The sequence below is a fragment of the Amblyomma americanum genome, chromosome 1 (assembly GCF_052857255.1).
Source record: "Amblyomma americanum isolate KBUSLIRL-KWMA chromosome 1, ASM5285725v1, whole genome shotgun sequence".
NCBI classification, from domain to species: domain Eukaryota; kingdom Metazoa; phylum Arthropoda; class Arachnida; order Ixodida; family Ixodidae; genus Amblyomma; species Amblyomma americanum.
In genome coordinates, this window is record NC_135497.1 from 220,142,042 (window position 1) to 220,166,355 (window position 24,314).

General features: G+C 47.6%; 1 protein-coding gene across 1 annotated transcript in view; it reads right to left on the minus strand.

The window, feature by feature from the left end:
• Window positions 1-10,580: 10,580 nt before the first annotated feature.
• The window catches only part of LOC144114645 (nose resistant to fluoxetine protein 6-like), a 73,882-nt gene continuing 60,148 nt past the window's right edge, over window positions 10,581-24,314 (minus strand). The window contains exons 11-15 of the mRNA XM_077648513.1: window positions 23,336-23,458; window positions 20,934-21,054; window positions 19,270-19,459; window positions 12,852-12,994; window positions 10,581-12,774 (exon numbers count right to left, since the gene is read on the minus strand). Of these exons, the coding sequence (XP_077504639.1) occupies window positions 12,466-12,774; window positions 12,852-12,994; window positions 19,270-19,459; window positions 20,934-21,054; window positions 23,336-23,458 (886 nt within the window). The 3' untranslated portion in view covers window positions 10,581-12,465. The remainder of the gene's footprint in view (window positions 12,775-12,851; window positions 12,995-19,269; window positions 19,460-20,933; window positions 21,055-23,335; window positions 23,459-24,314) is intronic.

The window sequence follows — 24,314 nt, forward strand, 5'->3', positions numbered from 1 at the left end:
GGCAGAGCGTAGATTCCGACGCACAAAGTCGAGCCTTGACCTCAGAGGTGTGAGGCGCATGCAAAAAAAAAAAATCAGCGCAGAATTCAAGCCCTCCAGGCACAACGTTGGAGATTATTCTGTGAAACACTTGATCCACGGAAACCTTTGTCACGCATCTGGAGTGTCGTTCGTGGCCACCGAACATCCCCACACCAGCTGCACCCTTTCAAGTTTCTCGCACTCTACCAACGGTGTGGCGAGGTCGAGGTAGCTGAGGATGTCTGCACCATCCACCCCATCCGCAATGCGGATGGACCTTCCCTTCTCCGTGGAGGAACTTGATGCCGCACTGGCTTGTTGCAGACGGTCACCATCGCCGGGAAACGACGGTATGCCGTGCTTCTTCTTTCAATACCTGGCATCAGAAAGATAAATTTATCGCTGATAAAACTAAAACAAGCCACTCAAGAATATTTTCATGGGCCCCATGCAAACCGGGTGCACGTCTACATCGACGGCTTAGTCAACCCTACCAGTTCTTCGGGCTGCGTGGTCATCCCCGCAAGGACTACAGAAATTTGAGTTAGGATAGCTCACCAGGCTTTTTGGACGGGTGCAGAACTCACTGCTCTTCGTGTCGCCATTGAACACGTCAATCAGCAGCGCCCTCAGCAGTGGTCTATTTTCAGCGATTCGAAAGCTGCCCTCCAAGGCTTACAAGCTTCTCTTAGCCGTAGAGTCCATGAACAACTGGTCACGGAAATCCGACAACTGCATCACTGTGCCATAAAGGACACGACATTATCTACCAATGGCTGCCGGGGCACAGCGGCATAGCAGGCAATCACCGCGCGGATGAGGTCGCGCGAACTGCTCACCACGACGGCGATTTTGTGTCAATCCCCTATTCGAGGTCAGATGCAGCGGGCAGGCTTCGTGCTTTTGCGCGGGACATCACGCTTGCCGCGTGGAATTCCGGCCAATTTTCCAATTCACGCTGAAAAGCTTTGGACCCAGATCTGAAGCCCCGGCTTCCATCCGCCCTATCACGACGTGAAGAAACTTTGCTGTGTCGCCTGTAGCTTTCAGCAACCATTACTCGTTCTTAAGCGGTATGGCTGATAGCCCTGCATGTGCCATCTGCGGGTATGACGAGACTATATCCCACATTCTTTGTGACTGCCCTGCCTACAGCGCCGAAAGACAGTCGCTCTGCCGTGCGCTGGAGCGTCTAGATCCACGCCCACTGACAGAAATGAAGATTCTCGGCCACTGGCAGCGGCGATCGTCGGCGGTGAAGGCCTCCAAGGCACTGCTCCGCTTCTTGCGAACTTCTCTCCTGCACGATAGGCTGTGACTTTAACGAACGCTGACTTTTCATAGTGACTCTGCTTTCTATGTACAAACGTTAGCGCAAAATAAGACACATTCACACAAGAAAGGCAGACAAGACAACGCGCTACTGACAACGTATATTTTTATTGACAGAAGCACATAATATATAGGCTTACCGTCACACCACCTCTCAGCTGCAGCAAACATCAGAAAGATGAATAGGGTCATAGAAGCGATAAAAGACAAACAGTAAAAACATGACTTAGTTAAAAACGATAAGATCGAAGAAAGAACATTAAAAGACATGACACGAGGTGTAAAGGGCCAAAGAAACATGACTGAATGAGATCTGAAAGGATGAAGACAAAACCAAAATGCATTAAAATCGTAAAAACCAGAAGGAGCACGTGATACACGAAAACCATCTACAAGCCTTAGAGGACTGAACCCTTCAGATTACACTGGGAAAAACCGCAGCACCTGTACACATGTTCTTATCAAGGAAACTTTTCTAAAAAGGGTTCTTCGGTTTTGTACAAGAAGATAGAAGCATCGCTAACGGCACTCAGGCCGGTTTTCTTAATTAAAAAGGGTTCTGTGCTGGTGCTGTCCTTTTTCCCAGTGTAATCTGAAGGGTTAAGTCCACTAAGGCTTGTAGATAGTTTTCTTGTCTCACGTGCTCTTTGTTTTTTTACGGTTTAAATGCATTTTGGCTGTCTTAATCCTTTCAGATCCCATTCAGTCATGTTTCTTTGGCCCTTTACACCACGTGTCATGCCTTTTAATGTTATTTCTCCGATCTTATCGTTTTTAACTAAGTCATGTTTTTACTGCCTGTCTTTGGTCGCTTCTATGACCCTATTCACCTTTCTGACGTTTGCTGCAGCTGATAGGTGGCGTGACAGTAAGTCTATATATTATGTGTTTCTCTTAATAAAAAAGTCAGTTGTCAGTAGCGCGTTGTCCTGTCCACCTTTCTTGTGAATGTGTCTTATTTTGCGCTAACGTTTGCACATAGAACTGTGCACCAACTAGCCCAGCAACAATTGTTACGTGACTCTCTTTTCTCTTTCCTTTTTTATCACCTCAAAACTTTCCGCCGTGTAGGGTAGCAAGCCGATTATTCTTCCGGTTAACCTCTCTGCCTTTCCTCTTCCTCTGCCTCCTCCTCCTATATAAGGTTGTGGCCAAGTACTACACCAGGGTGGACAAAAATCGAGCTCTGCTGAGGGAGTGCGTTGTCGGTTCTGGTCATCGTGATCAGGCCACACCCCAGGTCCGGTTATGCAATTACGCGACAAGCGGAGCTTTTTATTTTTTTCCAAACCTGGTGGAGAACTGCGCGGCACTGGGATTCGAGCTCAGGTCCTCTTGCACGTGAGGCGGGTGCTCTACCTCTACGCCATCGCTACGCCCCCTACATTAACTAATTTCTGATAATTAACTTTTTAACTATCACATCTAGGCAACTGATTGCAATTAGAGATCTGTAGCCGGTCGCTAGTAATAGCCAAATCTGTTTTAGAATTTCGAGCACGCGATTATTTTGGGCGCTGTGGACCAAAACATTTTGGCTACATCGTCACAAAATACATGCGCTTTCGAGAAGCATGCAGGCAAAGCAACCTTTCCAGTGCACGTATCAGTCGAAAAAGACAAATTTTGTCGAGCCACAGCGCCAAGGGTAATCCCATTTTCAAAATTATAAAAACTGATATGGCTTTTACTAACGACCGGCTACTAGTCCCTAGTTTCAATTAGACACCTAACTTTGATAGCAAAAAGTTATTTATTAAAATTCGTTTAGCAGCTGATTACTTATTGACGATTTACCGGTTTTCAGGTGTCCGCCAGAATAGGTAATACTATACTGAAAAAGCCATATTTTTACTTCAATTTTTTAGAATTATTTAGACTTCCCTGAAACACCTGGTATGTCTAAAGGTAAAGGCTGTGCAAAAATTAAAAAGAATCATTTTTTCTAAGGCTGACAAGCTAAGCAATGAAAGTTGGCGCCTAACTTCTGTAAACTTCTTTGAATGTAGCTTTGCATACACATGTAATATGTGCGCTATATATAATATGCACATGTTATATCAGAATTGTTCTTATTCTAAAGCCTATGCAGATGGCACAACAAATGGTCTAAAATGTGGCCCAATTTCTTTTGGTTGAGGCGGCACAGAAGTCAAGTGCTGCAAATTTCAAATGTTTTATGTTTATGATAGCATGCAGAACGCTGTTAACCTCGCTATTTTCGCAGATTCTTAACTAATAACGCAAGCAATTGAATGGGTTGTCACTGGCTTCTACAACTTTTAATCCGGTATTTGCAGAAACAAATCGGTTGAGCAGTGGCGGAGAGAATTTGTGTTCTCATGTTTGCAATAAGGGAGTAGTTACTCATTGGCATCCAGACGCGCGCAGCCATACAGCTACAAAACAGCTTTCTCGGAAACTTCGTATTTAAAGAAAAATTCGCCCTGGTTCGGGGCTCCAACCCGGGACCACTGTTCCACCGGACAGGTCACTTTCCCAACTGAGCTAACCGGGACGGCAAACTAAAGGACGAGAGAGAATTGATCAGTAACTCGAAGTGGGAACAGTGTTGGCCAAATGTTTAGAGGAATCCCCCAAGGTGGAATAGATTTGTGATAAGGAAGCAATTCCTCATTGGCATCCACCCAAGCGCAGCCATGGTGGATGCAATTATTGTGCTGCATATTTCCTCCCAACACAACTTCCCGTACGTTAACTTAGCGCCACACACATTGTGAGATATTTTAAAGATGGTCTAGTGCATCTCACGCTCGTCTCACCCAGGAAATTTAGGTTAAAAATTAGGCAAATGTTGGTTTTCTCTACACCAATAAATTCACTTTACACCCATAACTGCTCGCCTGCAGTCCAGGTTCAGAAAACTCTAGATCAAATTCAGAAGCTCCCATTGGTTGCTTTCGCATTCAAAATCTGTTATCGAAACTATTTTTGTTCCGTTTTGTGCGCCGAGAATTATTCCTAGTGTCTTTCCTTTCGCTGGTCTATTTTTCCTTCAAATTTGTGTACGCTTGTCTAGTGTCAGCGTAGCGCGTCGGCTTCATTTTCCGATGCCTCCCGAGCTCGATACAGATTTTTGAGGCTTGAGAAGTGAATCATGATTCGCATGAAATCGCATGCTCGGCAAGACGTATTATTAAGAGCCTGAAGCCACTCATGAATGGCGGAAATGCGCTCTGCAGTGCGCTGTTCGCCGCCCAACCAGCCGCGCACTGCCACCTTCGAACCAACGCCCCCTGCCTCCTCACCCTCCAGAAGCGCCATTCACCACCTAAGCACCCACTATCAACTCACTTACCTACACCTTCCACAAGGCCCGCCAATCACTTGAAACGCCCACAACAGCGGAACGAGAAAGTTATGGGACGCTTAAGACACCCTAAAGCCGGGTTCACACTGGCGAGTTGCAAACGTCGCACGACTGATTTCGGGCAATTAGTTACGGTTTCTGAAGCACTAGGAAAGCGGGGAGCAAGCGTAACAAATCGATTTAAGCCTGTCGCGTGACCTCCGCGACCCGCCAATGTGAACCACCTTAAGAGTGGAACGCGCCAGCGTTAGTAGCAATGCTGCTGCTACATGTTTCTGTGAAAGTTTTCACCACATACACAACAAGGTCCCTATTATCATATCTTTATTGACGCTGGCATAATAATGCGCTGAGTACATCTTCGTCCAGTTCCTCTTCATACGGCTCGTTCTCTGTCTTCGTCCATGTCGATAGCCCAGTGTCCGTCGACACTTTTCACCCAACCGGTTCCAACCTGTTCGTTTCGCCCTTCCCCGGCTGGCACGGGGAAGGACGAAATTGTATCGGCGCCGTGGTCTCGGGACCTTGCGACTTCATCGAACTCGCGATCTATCACTCACTTTTGTGAGTAACGAAGGATGCGTAATCTCATGTGAAGTACCATGGCGGACAAGTGTTAACTTAACTGACACCTGCCACTGGGGGCAGGTGATGACGTCACAGGATCACGTTATCTTGTGGAGTCATCGCCCTCTCGACCAATCAGCGACTTGTGTGACTAACGGACGCAAGCTCGCATTAAAAGCTACAGCGAAATCGAATTCAATGACTCAGTGGGAAGCCAGTTGCCTTCCAGAAGCACCACCCACCAGCCACCTCCCCACCCAAATCCTAGCTAGGGGACTGCCCACTCATCCACCGCCACCGTACGTCCACCTCACCTTCACCCTCCAGAAGCGCCACCCACCCACCAACCTCAGCCCATCCTCACCCTCCAGAAAAATTCAGTTGTATGTGTGAAGCCTCGGCTTAGGGTAAAACCAGACATGAGTAGTGAAGGCTTCGAAGCAATCATATGCAACTGATATCGCAGCTTTCTCACATAATGTTTCATAATCGCCCTGTCAGTTTTCTCAAGCACACACTTCCTGAGGTAATGCAGGTCAAAGTGTAGGTTTCGTTGTACGGCTATCCCACCTCTTCTACGAAGCTGCCCCTTTTATGCAAGCGGAAAGAGATTTCCTGGAGCGAAATTAGCTGTTCATATTGGTTCTGGTACGGCATATAACGCTATGAGGTACGCAACACAAGTGAAGCGAAAGCAACGCTGCCCGGCCCAAAACATACTGGATATTTTTCCCCACGTCGTTGTTGTTGTTGCCTTGGTGACATGGCACATACCCACGACGGGGGATTAGCCAGGGTTCAGTGGGGAGACCCCATAGAATAGGGTAAACTGGTGCAAGCTAATGACTGAGCCTTGGGTAAAATTGTCAATCGATGCCTTGAATATGACCTCTTCCTCGTTGTAGACTCTCGCGTGACTTAGTGCAAACATCTTACCTTTACAGAAATACGGCTGCTACCCCGATATCTTCCTGTGTCGAGCTCTCAATGCGCGAGCGATACATGAGAATCTCTCTGAAGAAGGATCGTCGATGCAGCAGTGCATATATGTAGTTCTGTACTGCGACTATCGCCAGTCACGTCATTTTGAGGTGCATACTGGATATTTATTTCTTTGTTGTTCTGCTTTGTTTTTTTAGCCCTGTAATAACATATCTAGTTATATATTACGGTGCGTAAAAAAAAACACGAGCCAGTCGTGTCTTAAATGGGGAAAAAAGTAACAGCCACGTTTTTGGAAATGCCTCCAGCTTGTTGCCAAAACTGTCCAAAGCGCACAACACGAGTCACACCTTCCGGTGAACTACGCCAGTAGCGCACATTCGCAACGCACTCCCGGGTGCCAGCCCCAAAGCAGGGGGAGCTAACGGCACCTGTCGAATATTGGCTGAATTAAAATCTACCTCTGCGCGTTCATTCAGCGTACTGCGCAGAGCTCAGGTGAGGTCGTTGGTGCTTGCATTCTTTTCCTCGCGGGAGGACGAAGGATGAAGTGTCCCGAGTCGCAGAAAATCCGGCGTCGTCATCGTCGGCGTGAGCGGGGAAATGCGGCTACATCTCAAGTGAAGCGGCGTATTTGAAAAGCGGTACAAACACATATATCTATATATATATATATATATATATATATATATATATATATATATATATATATATATATATATATATATATATATATATATATATATATATATATATATATATATATATATATATATAGAGAGAGAGAGAGAGAGAGAGAGAGAATTTGGTGAACATTTGAATAATTAGTCGGGAATGGAACCCCCTGATCCTGAGGTTGCGAGTTAGACACGCTACCAATAGGCCACACAGACGCGTTCGTAGAGTTTGGATAATGCTTGCTGTTCAGTGTATGTCGTGTTGTCTTTCTCATATGGAAACATTGTCTCTGCATGGAACAGAGGAGTCGCTGCCGGAATCCAATAACGTTGTCGCGTCATACTCTGAAAGACGAAGCTTAAGCGTCCCCCAAATTTTGTTGAGTGGTAAGTGTATCGCAGCATCAAGCGCTCGTCTGGTTCTTGCGCTAATTTGTTGCTTTCGACATGTGCTGGATTTGTAGAAGGTCACTCCTGAAAGCTGAGATGAGCATAAATGTGTGTGTGCACTATAGAATGATGCGAACGACGTTTCGTACACAATGTGTAGCACCAGTTGAACTCCTGAGCACTTCTTCGATGAGAGGCGGAACTTTCAGTTGTCACCTAAGCGCTGAGCGACCCTATAAGTTTTGCTGCCCAAAGAAACCGAATGAGGGCCAAGTTTTACACATAGCCATTGTGCTTTAGTCAAAACAACCACATATGCAATAGAATTCTGCGTCGTGTTCAGTTCGATCGTTTTTCAATTAAAGTTGTGGCGTTAAAGGTCGCGTTTGCTCTGCGATACTTACGCATCAGGACAATCGCTCGCGCCACTGACGGTTGCTTCCTACCACTGTCCTCCACCCCTACACAAACTCTCCACAGCCGCCGCGGTGACTCAGTGATTATGGTGCTCGGCTACTGACCGGGAAGACGAGAGTTCGATTCCGGCCGTGGCTGTCGCATTTCGATTGAGGCGAAGTGGTGCATTGTGTGATGCCAGTGCACGTTAAAAAATCCCAGGTCGTTGAAATTATGGTCAATAATTTGACGGAAATCCGTCTGGTGAGGCATAGTTATCCGATGAAATGAAGCAGGCACGGACCCTAGTCGAAGATAAAGGACGTTTCAAAGCCCGTACGGGTTTGTTGTTCACAATGAGCAGGACAGGAGTGGTGGCGGATGCGAAAAATATGACGTAATGATCGGGCATTGGTGCTTGGCATGAGGCCTTCGGTCTTGTTTAAAGATGCTTGCGTGGTTGCCAGTGAATAGGGATTCGAGCAGAAGGTGCGTCGTCAGGTTCCTTTGTTTTGATACGATACAGGCCTTGCACCAGTCAATCCGGTGGCCAGTGTCGTGTGCGTGCCCCGCGAGAGTGTTACTGGCATGCTTGTCATTTTCTACATCCCGTTGATGATCCTTTATGCGTAGAATTTTCCTGGCTCGCGGATGCAGGCATGATTGCAGTTCAGGCAAGGTACCTTGTAGATAACTCATGAAAACTGTTCTTCTGGTAATCGGTATTGGACGTTCATTAGCTGGTTCCGCAGCTTGTTCGGCGGCACGTGGGCCACGCACAAGGCGTATCTAAAAAACGCTCAAGAAAGCGCTTCGCTGATGCCCCGCACGTACGGGATGCCTGCTCGCGCGCGAATATTCCAACGATCAATGGTCGCCGGATGCCTAACTTGCTCTTGTATCTTCGTTAAGAAGTGGCTCGGATAACCGTTGGCTGAAAGAGTTCCAGGCGCACTCTTGTTAACTCATTTTGTAGGTCTTCTTGCTCCTTGTCGCACATTTAATGATCGAGGCGACGACAGAGGACCGGGCTGTATGCGTTGGTTTTCTATACACGAGAAAAAAAGGTGGTTGCCTTTTCGCCTGATCAGAACATCCAAACAGGAAAAGGCGGTTTTCTTCCTCAAATTCGACCGCAGTCTTCAAGCTTGGGCCAAAACTGTTCAGTACATGTAGGAACCGACACGCGTCTTTTCGTAAAATGGAAAAGCAGTCTTCGGCATACCGGCGGAAGGCCTTAGGCGCCGGAGTGAATGCTCGCAGTACTTTTTTCTATAGTGCTTCCATGACGAGGTTTTAAGTGGCAAGTGGTACGGAAGCGCACATCGCTGTGCTTTGCGACTGTTTGCAGAACTTTGAATCACACAACAAGGACGTGTTGCTCAGGCAAAACTGTAGTAGTGTGATCAGCTCTAGAACGTCAAAGGGAGTAGGGCTTGGTCGACTTCTATTTCCAATTCTTCCTCGCACGTGGTGACGGCTAGATCAAGTGGAATACTCGTGAATAACGCCGTGACGGCTAAGGAGACCATTATGTCCTCTGCGTCTAACTCCAGGTCATGCATCTTTTCAAGAGAGGTTGAAGAGTTCCTTACGTAAGTCTTGGTAGCTCCGGCTAAAGTGATCAGCAAGTTATGCATGTACCACGAAAGTCGACGCAGTGGCGACCTGGTAAAGTCCACAATCGGGCATACGGGGACCCAGGCATTATGGACCTTGGGAAGACCGCATATAGCAGGAGCTGAACCGTTTGTGCGCAGGAATTATCCGAAGCCTTCCACTACGGCGTTACTCATAGCCCGAGTCGCGTAGGGACACTAAACCCTATAAAACCGAAACGAAACTCTCCCGATAGACCCTCTCTCCAGATGATGGCGTAAGTCACAGCGCTCTCGAGATCTCGTCCCGTGGAACAAAGCCTACTTGGATAGGGCCAAAGGTGATCGCTGCTGCTTTACCGAAAGCAAATTCTGTGCCGCTGGTTTCACTTTCTGCGTTTTCTGTGAAGACTTTTAGCTGTCACCTTCTTTCCCTTCGCTATTATGCTTTTTCGAAACGTTCGTCACTTCCTTAAGCGGGCCTTCTGAAGTTAGTGTCCTCGTTTCAACGCTTATAGGCTAAGCTCTTCTCCTTTTCGTTAAAGACATTTTTTACATAACTCGCAAAAGATAAAGTAACTATGCACTATATTAGGGCCAGCCGCACACATTAAAATTCGTCCATCCTCGTTCTGCCCCGACTCCCTCCATCCAAATAAAAAACTGTCACTAATAAATCAGAGCTGTTCTGTGCGCGTAACATGTTACACGGATGATTTTCCTTCAGTTGCAAGTAAGATACTGTGTGCATTCATGCAGCAGATTTATGGAGCGATATGGAAACTACGGCCAGATCGCACTCCGTACTGGTGACATGGTTGCCACTCTTAAAATAATATTAGGGGTAAGCAATGATAATGACGTGGGACAATGCGACAGCACAGCGCCTCCGTGCGACTGTTACTGTGCTTCCAATGTGCCACATGTTACATAAAGGCAATGCCCGCATAAGGCGCCCTCTCCACTAGCGGGAATTTTCACAGCGCGCAACGGCCTGTTTCTGGTTCCATGCGAGCGGAGAGCTCGGCACGTCCACACATTGCCGAGCGCAGCTGTGGACTGCAGCCTCGCCCGCCACACACATCCGCTGATAACGTGGCGCTTGACGTAACGCCCCTCTCAACCAACTGGAACAAAGTGACAGAGCACAGGTTTTCCTGCCGATTAGGCTTCCATTGATATCGAGATAAAAATACGGAATAACATCTTCCTCTTGAGGATATGTTACGAGAAGAGAAGGAAAAAGATAATAGAGCAGTTTCACTCGGCTTATAAATTGTCTGGCTAAGCTGGAAACTTTTTGCTCAGTGATTTTCAGGCAGAAGTATGGAGAGTATGTACACTATTTTATTTTCCGTAGGGAACGCCAGAACAATGATATCACGTAATATACTTATATTACGCGACGCGCATGAATTTTTCTTCCCGTCAAAATGGCATGTTATGTATACCCTGTTGATTCCTTCTTTAGCGCAGTAGTTCTGTTCTTTGAAAAAGAAAACGGACTCCGTCAAAAAATAACGTATAATACATTGATGCCCTTGGAAAAATTAAATACGTTCCATTTAAAACTAGCCACGGAACGCAACCTTATCGACCATTTGATTCAATCGAAGTATCCTGCCTAGCCGCGTGTGACAATAATTCAAATTTTGCAGTGATTACAGTGGACTGTGTATGACCAGTGATAAGTGATGAGGGTGAGTTTTTCTTGTTCGTGCTCCTTACTTTTTTTAGATGACATTTTCCTTGCCCGTATGGACAAAAGGTCAGGTGAGCAGCGAATCACATCATGTCGTACAATTTCTGCTTTTGGCAGCAGCGGAGGTTCCCGCAAACAGCACAAACATTTTGGTTCTGGGCATCGTGCACGCGGGGCTGTGGCTGATACGTTGTCTGCAGATTTTGGCGATCTTTAAAGAATCTTTAGGTTGAAAATGCATGTAAGGACATTCAAGGCCACGATCCGCCGCTAGCGCTTGCTTCATGATTTTCGATCACATTATGCAAGCTCAGCTCGTGCTCATTTAACGAAGACTGGGCGATGAATCGTGGAAGGTAGGATACATGCGGCCCTTACGCAGTAAGAGGTAGAAAGTGATAGTACTTTTTGCCAGCCGAGCAAGCCGGAGCATTTCACGCTCGCCATTGGAGGGTTCCACCCCAGAGCTTTCTAATATGGCAAACATTTCAACCAAGAGCACAGTACACGTCGTTCTGCTCAAATATACTACGTCGCTACACATCTCGACAAGGTGTCACACCTGACTTCGAACGAGAGGAGGCTGTGGCTGCAATACTACGACGCAAGCACACCACGAGTAGTGCTTGGTCCTAAATTTAGAACGATGCATAGGCGCTCGCGTGCGGGTTAACGGCAGCAAGATAGCGAGCGGGTACTGCGTACAGCCACGTGCGAGCTAAAGGTAAATGTGCTGGCGTGGGAGAGCGCATGTTTTGACCTCACCAGCCGACTGCAAAGAATCTTAATCCATTACGACACATTTTCCAATGTAGAGGCGACCAATCGGCTATGCAAGTGAGCGTACATGTCACGCAGATAACTGCGGGGTGGTTTTTAGTGTAAGCGCAACAGAATCTTCCTTGCGCTGCGTACCCTCCTAGCTGAAAAAGAACGCTGATCAGGCAGTGCTAATATACACAAAACTAGTATCCGCATACTTGTAAGGCCATTCATGTTATGTGCATTGCAGGTTATGCCTGTGTGGGCAGAATACTGGCGTGCAAAGCATGAATAATCACTTCATTCTTGTCATGCCAAAAGAATTATTCTTGTTTTACTCTACCCGTTGTGACTGACTGTGGTAATACAACCCGATTTTTGCGACCGATTTCAAACAAGAATAATGAATCCAGATGAACGGTGGAGAGTCTCATGCGCCGGAAAAGATGCGATGGCTGTGGGCACAAATGGCTCGCTCATTCTGCATTCCGGCCAGCATTCCGGACTTTGGCACCATGGGTTACTCCCTCTAAATGTACAGTACATGCACGCAGAAGCTCGCGCCTCATATACGCGCCACCTCTGAAGGGGGCCGTAAAACTTCCTTTAGCACATCCTTTAAACAGAACTGTTGCATTCGGAAAGCTGTAGCCAACCTTAATCCTTGCTCCAGCAAACGCCTACACAATAACCCCGTAGACGTAAAGGCAGGAACTTCGCATAGCGTTGAGCCTAAAAACAACCCCCTCAAAGGTGGCTCGACTCCGACAACTTGGCGTTGGCGATTATCCCTGTCGAGCTTCCGCCATTCACTGCTGCAGATGTGGCGGCTGCAGCGGTGCGCTGCGGTGACCTCCAGCCATCTGCCCTGTGCTGCTGCTGCGGCTGCTGCGGCTCCGGACAGTGTGTGGGCAGCGGCGTCGCAATGCGGCCGGCGGCCGATTCGGAAGGCGACTGCAGAAGTTTCTCGAGCGCGCCGAAGGGGGCCTCGACCGTCACGTAAGCCACGTACGCCATCAGGATAGATGTCACGAGGATGCCGAAGTACAGAGTGCACTGCGCGAAACACACCGTTCAGTACATGGGCTGATGGCACACATATGCAGGTGCTACGTGACGCACTCGGAGCTCACCATGTAGTAGTGGTCCAGCTGGAAGGACTCACGCACGGAGGCCACGTGAACGTAGATGGGCACGGGATGCAGCAGGAACACAAGGTAGCTCAGTCGGCTCAGAGGAGTCATGATCGAAGACGACAGCAGTTCGCCAACCAGCCCTGCGGGAACACATATTCGTTGTTACGCAACGTCCACGACTCTCGGACAGTGTTGCTTGAAAATAATGAAAGGTAAGCGCAGAGGGCGGCGTGCCACCTACAGCCACCAATCGCTGGCACTGACCGCTGGCGGCGTCTGTAAGTGGGTAGAGTCAAAGCTGACGAGCTTATCAAGGCATGTCGATCTAGCTACCCTTTAGGGGCTGCTTTTTTTTTTGTTCCACAAGGAACACACCTGCGCGAACTTCGTTGCCTAGAGCGTGACAACCGCACGTTTCTTTCCAGCGACTAAGGCTATCGATATGCCCTTTTCATTCAAGCTGGCAGAGGGCCATTGAGCGCCTTTGCAATCGCTGTGCAGAGGACGGGTGCAACTGCTATGCTCTTACGCCTGACATTTCTATAAGGCATGGCTGGCCAAAATGGGAGGTTCTTCAACAAGACGCGCTCGGAACGTGACCTTCTTGCGTCCAAGTTCTTTCCAATACCACTTAGGGGCGACTTGCAGCAGGACGCAAGACGCCTAAAGCAGCAGTAAAAAAGAAGTGCCTTTCGACAGCGCACATTCCTATTAAATTTTAGGCACTTTGGAATTTCCCGAATAAGTTTTATTCACCTGCTGCCACTTTTTTTTTCATGTCGCATACATTATCTACGCGTAGCCGCCGCGGTGGCCGAGTGGTTAGGCGCTCGGCTACTGGCCCGAAAGACGCGGGTTCGATCGCAGCCGCGGCGGTCGAGTTTCGATGAAGGCGAAATTCTAGAGGCCCGTGTACTGTGCGATGTCAGTGCACGTTAAAGAATCCCAGGTGAACGAAATTTCCGGAGCCCTTTGCTACGGCGTTTTTCATAGCCTGAGTCGCTTTTGGAACGTTAAACCCCCATAAACGAAACCAAACATTATCGACACGCTTTATTAGGCCTACCGCGGAGACTTGCTACGTTGGAGCTCTCGTAATAGCCGTGAAACTAGTCGTGTGTGATATTAAAAAATCCACCTTATTTTTTACGCTGATACATCAACTGTTGGACTTAAGGAAGAAGAGTCAGACGAGGAAGGAGACATTGGATCAGCGAAGGGCAGTATATAGTATAAATGGACGAATTGTTTTCCGTATAACCCCCTTTTCTCAGCTCGTTCCTCTGCTTTTTATCACGTTCACTTCATTCACACCTGCCCAGCTTCACAACTCGCGCATTAGTAGGCGGCTTTACTGCAAGAAGTCAGCTCTTTCGCCCACTCAATCTACAGAAAGAAACTTCATCGTACGGTCGAGTGTCAACTATTATTCATTATTCAGCTTCTTGTTTGGTATGCGCAGAACACGGAGTCGTGTACAGCCTTTCCTGCAAGCAAAAGCCTTCATTTTCAAAGCAAGTTTCTTTCAAAAAATTTCATCAAATCGCTATATCTGGACTTCTGCATGTGCAATCTCTTCATATTTCCTCTCTTTGCTGGGGTAAAAACAAGAGCCAGATAGGGTCACCCAAATTAGTTTTGATAAAAAGATTTTATCAAAACTTATTTTCAGGAAAGCCATTTTATGTTTCTTGGCATTTTGACCTAGCACACAAAGAACATAAGAGGAATAGAAAGAACACGCAAAAAAAAAAACTAGACTAGCCCTTGTCCTGTCCATCAGCCGTGTCCGTCCTTGTTACTGATACGCCAACATACAAACAGTAATCTTTCTTTACCATTGGAAGCTTTGATCACACGAACAGTTGCAATAAGTCTAGCATCTGCGCTCAACAATCGACTCCTGAACTAATGCCAGATAGCCGCAGAGGCAGTTAACTGGAGCAAAGAGCTAACTGAGCTCTCAGATAACTCATCTCTGAGATAATGCGCGCAGCGGTTCCATTGTACCAAGAACTGTTCAAGCAGCTTCCTGATTTATAATTAGCACCAACTGGATTCGGTTTCCATCCCGTAAAATGGTTGCTGGCTCAAACTTTTCAAAGGGAAAATATTTCTTTGTCATATTGGAGTACAATATCGGAGTACAAATTTTTAGCCAAACCCTGGGCTCGAGGTTGTGCCCAACCCTCGGGGGCTGTGGCTACCTTGTATTAAAACTTCATTGGTTATCGAAGTTTAGGGCAGGCCTTGAAACATGACCGCCCTAAGTTCTTTATTTGTGAAAAATAAAAAATGCAAGAAAAAGCATTAGACATTATTTCAGTCTAGTTAGAGGCTCCTTGCGTAGCATGTACTTCAAGAATACCTAGACTTTAGCCGAGACGTTCGATCGATAAGTAAGGTGTTCAAGTGCTGTTTATCTGAGAAAGATCAGTTCTGTTAAGTTGCAGTTATTGAATTCGTCTGTGCGAATTCGTTTCTGTAAATTGCTGTTTTTATGCTCGTAAATTATGTAAATATATTTTCTAGTCATCATCTTCTGCATTCATCGATCGTCTCTTCCTTTATCACCGCCCAATAACAACGTTTGGAGAGGCATGAGCCCCTCCGAAGAGAGGACAACCGACCATTTAGAAAATTACTGCCAGCACTCCACCCGCCCTTTGAACACCACCACCGCACCACAAATTTCATTTTTTTTTATTTCACTGCCAACGAAATGCTCTCATCGTGGTCACGACGTCGTGCTCGGTAGCACAATTTTAGATTCGATTATCGCGACAAGTCAATTTAAACCAAATAAAGAAGTAGAATCGGCCACGCTTATCTACCCCACATCAACGCAGCACTTAGATACTCATAACTTTATTCTGAACGACCACTAGTAATCATGCAGCTGCGATGCTCTGTATTCTCGTAAGGTGGTCACCATTTGTGGCTCAGTGTCGCCATAGGCGAGTATTACGTCGAAGTCTGTTTTTAACTTGTACTATCTTTTACCCTTTTTTTTCGGTCCTACAGCGCTACATGTCAGCATGACAAACGCACTTCTGCGCGAGCATGGCCCATATGTCGATGTTATTGCCCTACACTTATGGTGGCCTTGTTGACCCTCCTCAGTTTGCTGTTTTTATTTAGTGATATAAGAGAATTTCTAAGCATGAGATCATTTTAGCTCCCACTCGACAAACTTAGTCGAACATCGTCCCGAAGTCACTGCAAAGTTGGCGCCGAAACAGAGGACAGTCATATGTGAGGAAATGTGACGGACGATTTAGAGCCATTAGGCCAAATGAGAATTATGCGCGCTAGCACTTCCGTTTTCACTTCCGTCTCGGCTTCGGGACGAGGCTCGGTTTTGAAGGCTAAGCAAGCGTCAAGCCCGTTTCACATGCAAGCGAACCGCTCGCGAACTCCGCCGCCGCGGCGCATACACCCTCTCTCAAGCGGCGGAGGAACCCCCAGCGGCTGGAGCGGCGAGGTTCGGGCAAGTTGGAAATTTTCGCGGCGGCGACGCGGCAGCACCGTATCTCAACCAATGACGGCCCGGCGTTGCCACGCGAGTTTGTACGCCGCACGTACGAACTTTTGTTTAGGAAATAAATTGTATAAAGTGCTGTTTAATGCTTAAAATGCAATAATTATATTTATTTAAATAAACTGTGAAAAGGAATGACAAAATAATGCTTTTATATTACGCTTTTTTTGTGTGTTTGCAGGTCACCAAAACCGGTTGCAGGCGCATATCTTTTGCCAGCAACATTGGTTTTCGCAGCGTTGGGAAACGCGGAGCGGCGATGCATGTGAAACGAAAGCTCGCGAACCGCTTCGCAGCGCCGCGCCGCTGTTCGCTCTGTTCGCCAGTCCGCTTGCACGCGAACCGCCCTTCAGGCAAAGATCGGCGAAATAGTGGAGTAGGAGCCTTCGTGCTATTGCACTAAAGCTTGAGGAAACGTGATAGCCCTTATGGATTAATGCCTGTATATGCAGAATTGGCCATTCTTTGCATCCATAGGTCGCTGGCAGTCCTCATACCACCCCTGGCGCAGTGGTGCAGCGGTTAAGCGATGCTCCACTGCGCTGCGATGGAAGGTGCTGCCACTGGCGGTGCTTGTGAGACCAAGTCGCTCTTCCCGTGCAAACCTCTTGCGACCGGTCTTTAATTCAACTTCCACCTGCCACGGTGGAGAGTTTGGCCACAGTACAGTGGGCAGATTGTGATGCCGCCACAAGGTCACGTGACCTAGGTGGCCCACATGCCACCTAAGGGACCACCTAGGGGGCAGGCGGGCCACCTAGGGCAGGTTGCTCACAATCCGGTGGGCACACCGAGGGACTTCCCAGACAGTAGTTAAAGGGCAACTGCATATGTTTTAGAAATCGGCGATATTAGAGGGGTCGAATGTGTGAAAGTCGAAGCATTTGAAATGGTGACGTAATCGCTAATTAAAATAGCAACGGCCTTCAAGCTTCTCCGCAGCGCACAGTGGCAAATGGAGGGCGCATCATGACGTCATCGAAGGTACTGGTACATTTACAACGCATGGACACTTCCTTTCAAGGAAAAAAAAACGCCACCGAAGGCAAAGGCCGTCGAGCGTTCAGTGGCAGTATCCAACATGGCACGGCAGGGTGTGGTTGACGGCCACGGAAATTGAAAATCTCACCTTCCGTGGCGTCAAACCCAGCTTCTTCGCACTCATTCGTTGCTGTGAGGAGAAGCCAACAATTTAATTGTCGACTACGTCACTATTTTAAAAGCTAGCGCAAAAACACTTGGCATGCTTTACCTAGAGCCTATATATAGATTTGAACCCTTGAATTGCGCGGTATTCTCAAAAAGTGGTCCGGTTGCCCTTTAAGCGCCTACGAAAAAGCTCTAGTGCTAACGTACCAAAAAATTCCTGAGTGCCCCGAGCTGATGGTGTGGACACGGGTCGGCCGGGCTGCGTTCCGACTCGTGGAGGCAGAGGAAGGGGTTCTAATTTGAACCCCGCCGGGCCGAACCCAGTGGCTTGTCGTACCGAAGGCTCAGACTCTTCGGTCATGCCCGCCATAGTGGTGAAAGCATTGTTTCTAAGAGGAATTTTCACACGTGGACCACACTTCCTAGAGATTGGATGGCGTGACTGAATGCTTCTACATTGACCGCGCCACTCGGAATAGTGTAGGTCGCCACGGTAACAAGACGTGACGGGCTAGCACTGACTGCGTGAAAGCAGAGATGACGACGTGCATCATAGTGGCACAAAGGGGAGGGCACACACCATTATCATCGCTGTCATCGGTCACCCTTCATGCCTGGCAGCATTATCCCGCGCGCCTACGGGCTCGACAGCAGTAGTGCTGCACCGGTTGGTGGGACCTGAGGATTCGAAAACTAGCAACCGTCTTCAAATTTTGGAACGCAACGTAGGTTTGAAGCTGGAGCGCTGAAGCACTCGTTTTATCGCTAATATCTGCGCTATACTATCGCACGCGAATGCCAGAAAGCGGCCGAACGCTCAGCTAATGACCAAGAAGAAGAGCAGGCGTACGCCGCACTGAACATACATATAGCGCACCCTGGCCAATCCTCCACAGTGGTATGTGCCACTCCACCAGAGGCCAACAACAACAACTGGAGATCGATTCTAAGAGTGCGGCTATACTCGCGGACTTTTTGTGTCTATGCTGCAGAAGCTACGGGCGCACGCCGCCAACTTAAATGCCTATCTCTCTACCTCGTGAGAGAGTGATAAGAAGGCGCTAGTGAAAGCCTTGCGCCTCGCCATCGTAGCTTTCACTGCATAGCCACAAAAAGCTGTCCGCGAGTACAGCGGCACATACGACCTATCCCCAGGATATGCTATGCTGCTCCTGCAAAGCCTGCCATTCATGCGGGCACCTGCTCTCAGCGGCGAGATTGCCCGCAATTTTTTCTTGTTCCTGTTTTTTTCTCTTTCTGCCCCTCTCTCTCTCCCTCTCATTTCCTCTCCTTATTTTTATTTCCTCCCTCGTAGGTGCGCGGGTCTCGACAACAGCAGATACCTCCTTTTAATCAACCTTTCTCTTAGTGTAAGAAAAGAAAAACTGTAAAGCTTGCTTTTTTGCAGATACAGTTGATGTGCGGAGAAGCATACAAACGCACAATTGCATTTTCAAGGGGCGTAAAAAACTTCGGGAAAAAAAGTGGAATGAGCAACGAGGAGCTTCTGTTGCTTTTGAATTTTTTATGATGTACATTCACTGTACAGAAAGAGAATACACGGGAAAGAAAAAAAGTCAATTCTCTGGCTACGAACGATTGTTTTCCAAAATTTTCCAAGAAAAAAATTTGAACGCGCGCAAATTGGACAGCGCGGAAAGCCTGAAAAAGAGATCCCAATATTTTGTGCGGAAGCAGCAGCGACAAAAAAGAAACCTGTCCCACCTCCTTGCCGGGTAGCGCACAGCAGTGTGACCCAAGCGACGCCTACGGTCCAAATGGTCCGGTGACAGCCGGCGTAGACGGCCGACAGCAGTGGGTGGAAGGAAGGGTCGCTTCGGCGGAACGGGTACGCGACGAAAACCGCTGAACCACACAGCACTGCTGCTACCAGCCAGCCGACCGTTAGGGTTACCTGCACGAGAAGTAACTGGCTGCTCTGTGAACAGCTCCGCTTATTTGCACACTGTGTGGTCATTCGAGGAACGAAACATGCACCATGGTGCAAGTTAGCTTGTATCTAGGCATTAGAATTAAATTTGTCTCTCTGCCTGTTTATTCGTCGTTATAATAAACGGTTCATTCTGCGCGACCAACAGCAAAACAACGTAACTCGGAGCAAACGGAAGAAAAAGACGGCACAACACCGCGCTGATGTGTGCCGTCGGTGTTATGTGCCATTTTTTCTCTTGCCCTTGTTCACAGCCACGTTCTTTTTCTGGTGATCATAGACCGCCAACTAGCCCAAGCCTTCACTTTTGCAAGCCATAGCCGGCAAGAGGCATGAGGAAGCGAGGCTACGGGCTGACTCGACATTGCAGAATCAAGTTGGCGCTAGTTTAACTCTGATGCTACCTTTCCCACCGCAATGGCCATAGCAGGTGTCATCGGAGTATACTCTGAAATTACAAAATTAATGCGGGTTAAATCAAAACGGACCATTAGGTCTTTGCATTTGTGTTGCGTTGGATTCTAGGTAATATTGGAAAATCTCTCTAAATGGCAGAGGGTCCTTCATTTCAGGTTAATGCGGACAAAGAGAAAACACACTGCAATTAAGCCTGCTGCCTTCATTCTTTTACCAAGAACGACCGAGTAAAATTTCTGACTTCGTTTCTGTCTGTCTTATTTCTTGAGCTCTAAAGCATAGTGTCGGCCTCAAAAACTTACGGGATGCGTGTTCTCGAAAAAGAAATAATTGCTGCATGGCCTGGCGACCCTGTTGCCTGGTAATATTACTAGCTGATGAGGCATGCTCGTTCCCATCCACCTCCAAACAATTCGGGCGATTGTATAACCTCACTGCTTCCCGTAAAGTTCTGTGGCCGACTGTACACGTGCGCCATGTTTCTCAGCGCCTTCGTTGATGCCACTTAGTTTCCTCCCTCTACTTACATTTTATAGCCAACTTTTCTCCCACTGTAGATGCTTAGTGATATTCGCTGCGCAGAGTAATATTCATGGTATTTGGCTAGAACTAACAAGCGCGATTAATTTTCCATTCATGTAGCCAGCGGCGCCTTAGTTGGCGGAGAAGCGTGCAAGCAAACTAAACATGAATGAGACGTTAATAACGTAAACAGTAGGAAATGCAGACTCGTAGCAAACTGCCTCTGTTGGATGGGCTGCGGGCAGATTTTTATTCAATAACGTTATTGTGTCATCTAGAAGGAACATTTAATGCTGTAGCCATCGTCACAGTAGACACTTCTCGGTTCTTTTTGCAGAAACAAGTATGCCTAAAGAGCGTAATGACCTCCCTTCGCTTAATAATTCCCGCCCAGATGCAGGCAGAAAAATATGAATAAAAAGAAATGGAGTCATCCCAGTTGGGAAGTAGAATTTTTCTACTCTATCTGCGGGTAACTTGAGCACAGAGTCCAGCGTACCTTTCCGAAGCGCGGCACTTTGGCCGTGGGCAAGGCGTAACCAAAGCAGAGGCCGACAGCAAACGGTCCGAAGTGCGTAAAGGGCAGGTAGTACACCATGTTCAGCAGCTGCTTGGCTTTGCTGCAGGAGGGGAAACGCGTCCGAATGTCAACGGGTTCTCTCAACAAACAGCGCACAGTTGTTGCAAGATGAAGATTTGTACCTTTCTGGCAGCACTCATGATGTGTTAAAAGCGTGAAACCACGAGCAAATCCTGCTTCTGGAGATTTAAAAAAAAATGGCGACAACGATTGTTTGTGAACAGGTTAAACAGTGAAAATCAGTTTTCTTTCTTTACCCCTGATTGATGCTAAGATGCAACCTAAGATCACAGTACACGACTGATTCCGAGAAGCAGATGTGTGTCCGCTTTCTACATTGTCGTTAATTGCAGTGGTGAAGCCATTCTAATTATGCCGCCACATGGACAAGAGCACGCCTATGCCGCAGAGTTATCCACCATGAAGTATGAGTGGCCGCAAGTCATGAAGCCTTAAAAGAACGAAAGATGTTGCATATTTCCGAAACTTCTATAAAATGTTGTTGCCGGACCGAAGCTGTAACTACTCTGTCGCATTGGTAAACCTGGCCAAAAAAACGCAAGATGTCCAAGTTAGAAATATGCGCGCCGTCATTGCTAGGCTATTTTTGATTTGGAACGGTAGCGATCTGGGCCATTTTGTACATGATTGAAGGACAGAACAGACGGACAAGGGGCGAATAAGGTGCACAGTACGAAGGCCGGATTTACAACTGAGGTTTAGATCGGAAGAGCACCACCCGGTAAACCACACAGAGCATGCACGGGCAATTGTGTAGCACATTACGTAGCACAGACTGTGTTGTGCTAAAAATGGAGCATATTGTAAGTAATCACATCTTATTTGCGCAACAATGATTCAAAAAACTATCATTCAAACCTATCATTAGTGGAAACTCACGATAGGACGAACTACTTGTTTCCAGCAGCAGGCTTAGCAACTGTCGTACCACGAGCGCCCCATGAGGCAACCGCATGAAACACATGGAGGCAACCCGCACGACATCTGTTTTCAGTTTTCACGAAATGTGGTGACGCCCTCTGCGAAATGCGCGGAAACTGGTTGCAAACAAACACGGTCGACGCCCTGTCCGGTTCCACGAGACTCCGACCGCGCATGAGAAGTGGCAAGCGCCTGCTTAACAGCTACCGGCATCTGTCGCTTGCGCCTGTTGCTAACACGAGCTGTGCACACATAGTAGAAGTTGGTAGATTGTTTTCAACCAGTGGAGCTCGAGAAGGAGAAGCGCGCATGCACAGGGCGGCCGTGTACGGCTGGAGCTTCATGAAGGACCCGGAGCCTATTAGTAAAATTTGGGTTTCAACGCAATGAAGGGCTAATGCTCAAAGTCAGAAGCCGTTCCCCGTCGGCGGCCCGACAAGAGCCGGCTTGCCAGGGATGCGTCGTATGTCTTGTGGCTTGCGGGGACGTGGCCATACGCCCTCTTCCTGATGTGTCAGTGTGAAGGGGCAGGGCTTCGTGTGCCAGCGGCCACTCTTGCGTGATCTTTTGATATGTCGAATTTTTCCCACCGTAAACGGAGTACTACCCTAAACGGCATGCAACGTGCTCTATTCTGTATAGAGAGCTTCCACTTTCACTTCAATCATGACAATAAACAGTTAAGTTTCCTCATCCTCGGCCCCTTTCTGCCTCAGTGACCACCTCCCGACGTAAAAATTCCAAAGGCCCGACATCTCGCTCAGTCAACGTAACCATTGGGCCGATTACCGCAGTAGGCCCAACGCAACTGCTCGTGCCAGCTTCGCGCTCACATCTCATCTTTCTGCGCCCCATGACTGAAACGCTGTCAGAGAAGAGGGAGCAGCCATAGCCTCCGTAATGGCGAGGAAGGTGCGTGTATGAACTGCACACATTTTACCAGCGTAGGCGGAAATTTTTACGTTGTGATATACATTCTATATACAGTGATATACAGTGATATACAGTGATATACAGTGATATACAGTGATATACAGTGATATACAGTGATATATACAGTGATATACATTCTTTAGATGGTGGGCAGTCAAGAAAAATAAAACTTGCCTTGCTGACATCGCCTATGGAACAACGGGCTCACTAATGTAGTGCAGAGTGAACCGTAAGGAGCAAAACTGACACGTTTTCTGGGATCGGTATACATTGTGCTTAGGGAGTAAACGCGATTTTTGATATAAACACGCCAGCATCTCCAGTGTGTTCATTGCTCGTTTAAGTCATAATGACCACCACCTCCTTCCTTCGTACTCATATACTCTTAGTCTGTCCTATGTTCGCCACATTTGCATACGACCTTCATCAGCAGCAACCGCACTCACCTCCAGCGTGCAGTCATCATGAGCATGGCAGGAGGCAGGTCGTTGATGTAGGTCACCATGCCAGTAACCAAGCAGCTGGCCACGACTAGGGCGGCAACGATCACCAAGGTCACTCGCGGACTCCTGCCAGAATGAGGCCCCGCGAACGGTGCAGAAGAACGAGAAAGAAAAGGAGAGTAAACGTTAAGCAGATGATTGCTTGCCTATGGCAAGTTGAAAAACCAGTCATGACACAAGTAGAGACAAAAACTATTCTTTTAAACTACTTCACTGAAAGAAACAAAAACAGAACTGTCGTTGCAGTTGTACGCCTACTGCGCGCCTTGAACTATAACATGCACCCACCGCGGCGGCTCAGTGGCCATTGCGTTCCGCTGCTGAGCCCATGTATGTGAGATCGAATCCCAGTCACAGTGGCTGCATTGGTAAGCTTTTAACGTAGGACGTGCGAAAGCACATGAGGCAACACTGCCGCAAAGGCAACTGTATGCAAGATTTTATCGTCAGCCACTGTCGGCAGCCTTGCGCAGGGAGGGGTGCCGGTTCAGCGCGTTGACGTAGCAGCTGCGCGAGGCCTTTGTCACTGGCGCTCCGTCAAAGGTTGAGGATTCACACATACATCTTGTTTTTCAGCTTTGCTAGTGAGGTAGTACTTTAAGACTAAATCACTCGTATGTTGTGCGCCGAAATAGGGCCTAAATCAATACTCGGCCCTCCAATGTGGCGTCTCCCATAGCTTCGGGTCGTGAAAAGCCAACTTTCATGCCGTACCTTCTGCTTACATGCTTAATTTTGTTTAGAAAAATGTTGAATTTGTACTGAGTGCGCTGCATGATGTTAGCTGGTAAGCGCAACATAATGTTCTGTTATTTTTATTTATTTCGTTGTTTTTATTACTCATTTTTCTTTGCCGATCCAGTGGCTATGCCCTCCCCCCCTTTCTGTGTGTTTCTTTTCAAATTCATTCATTCATCATTCA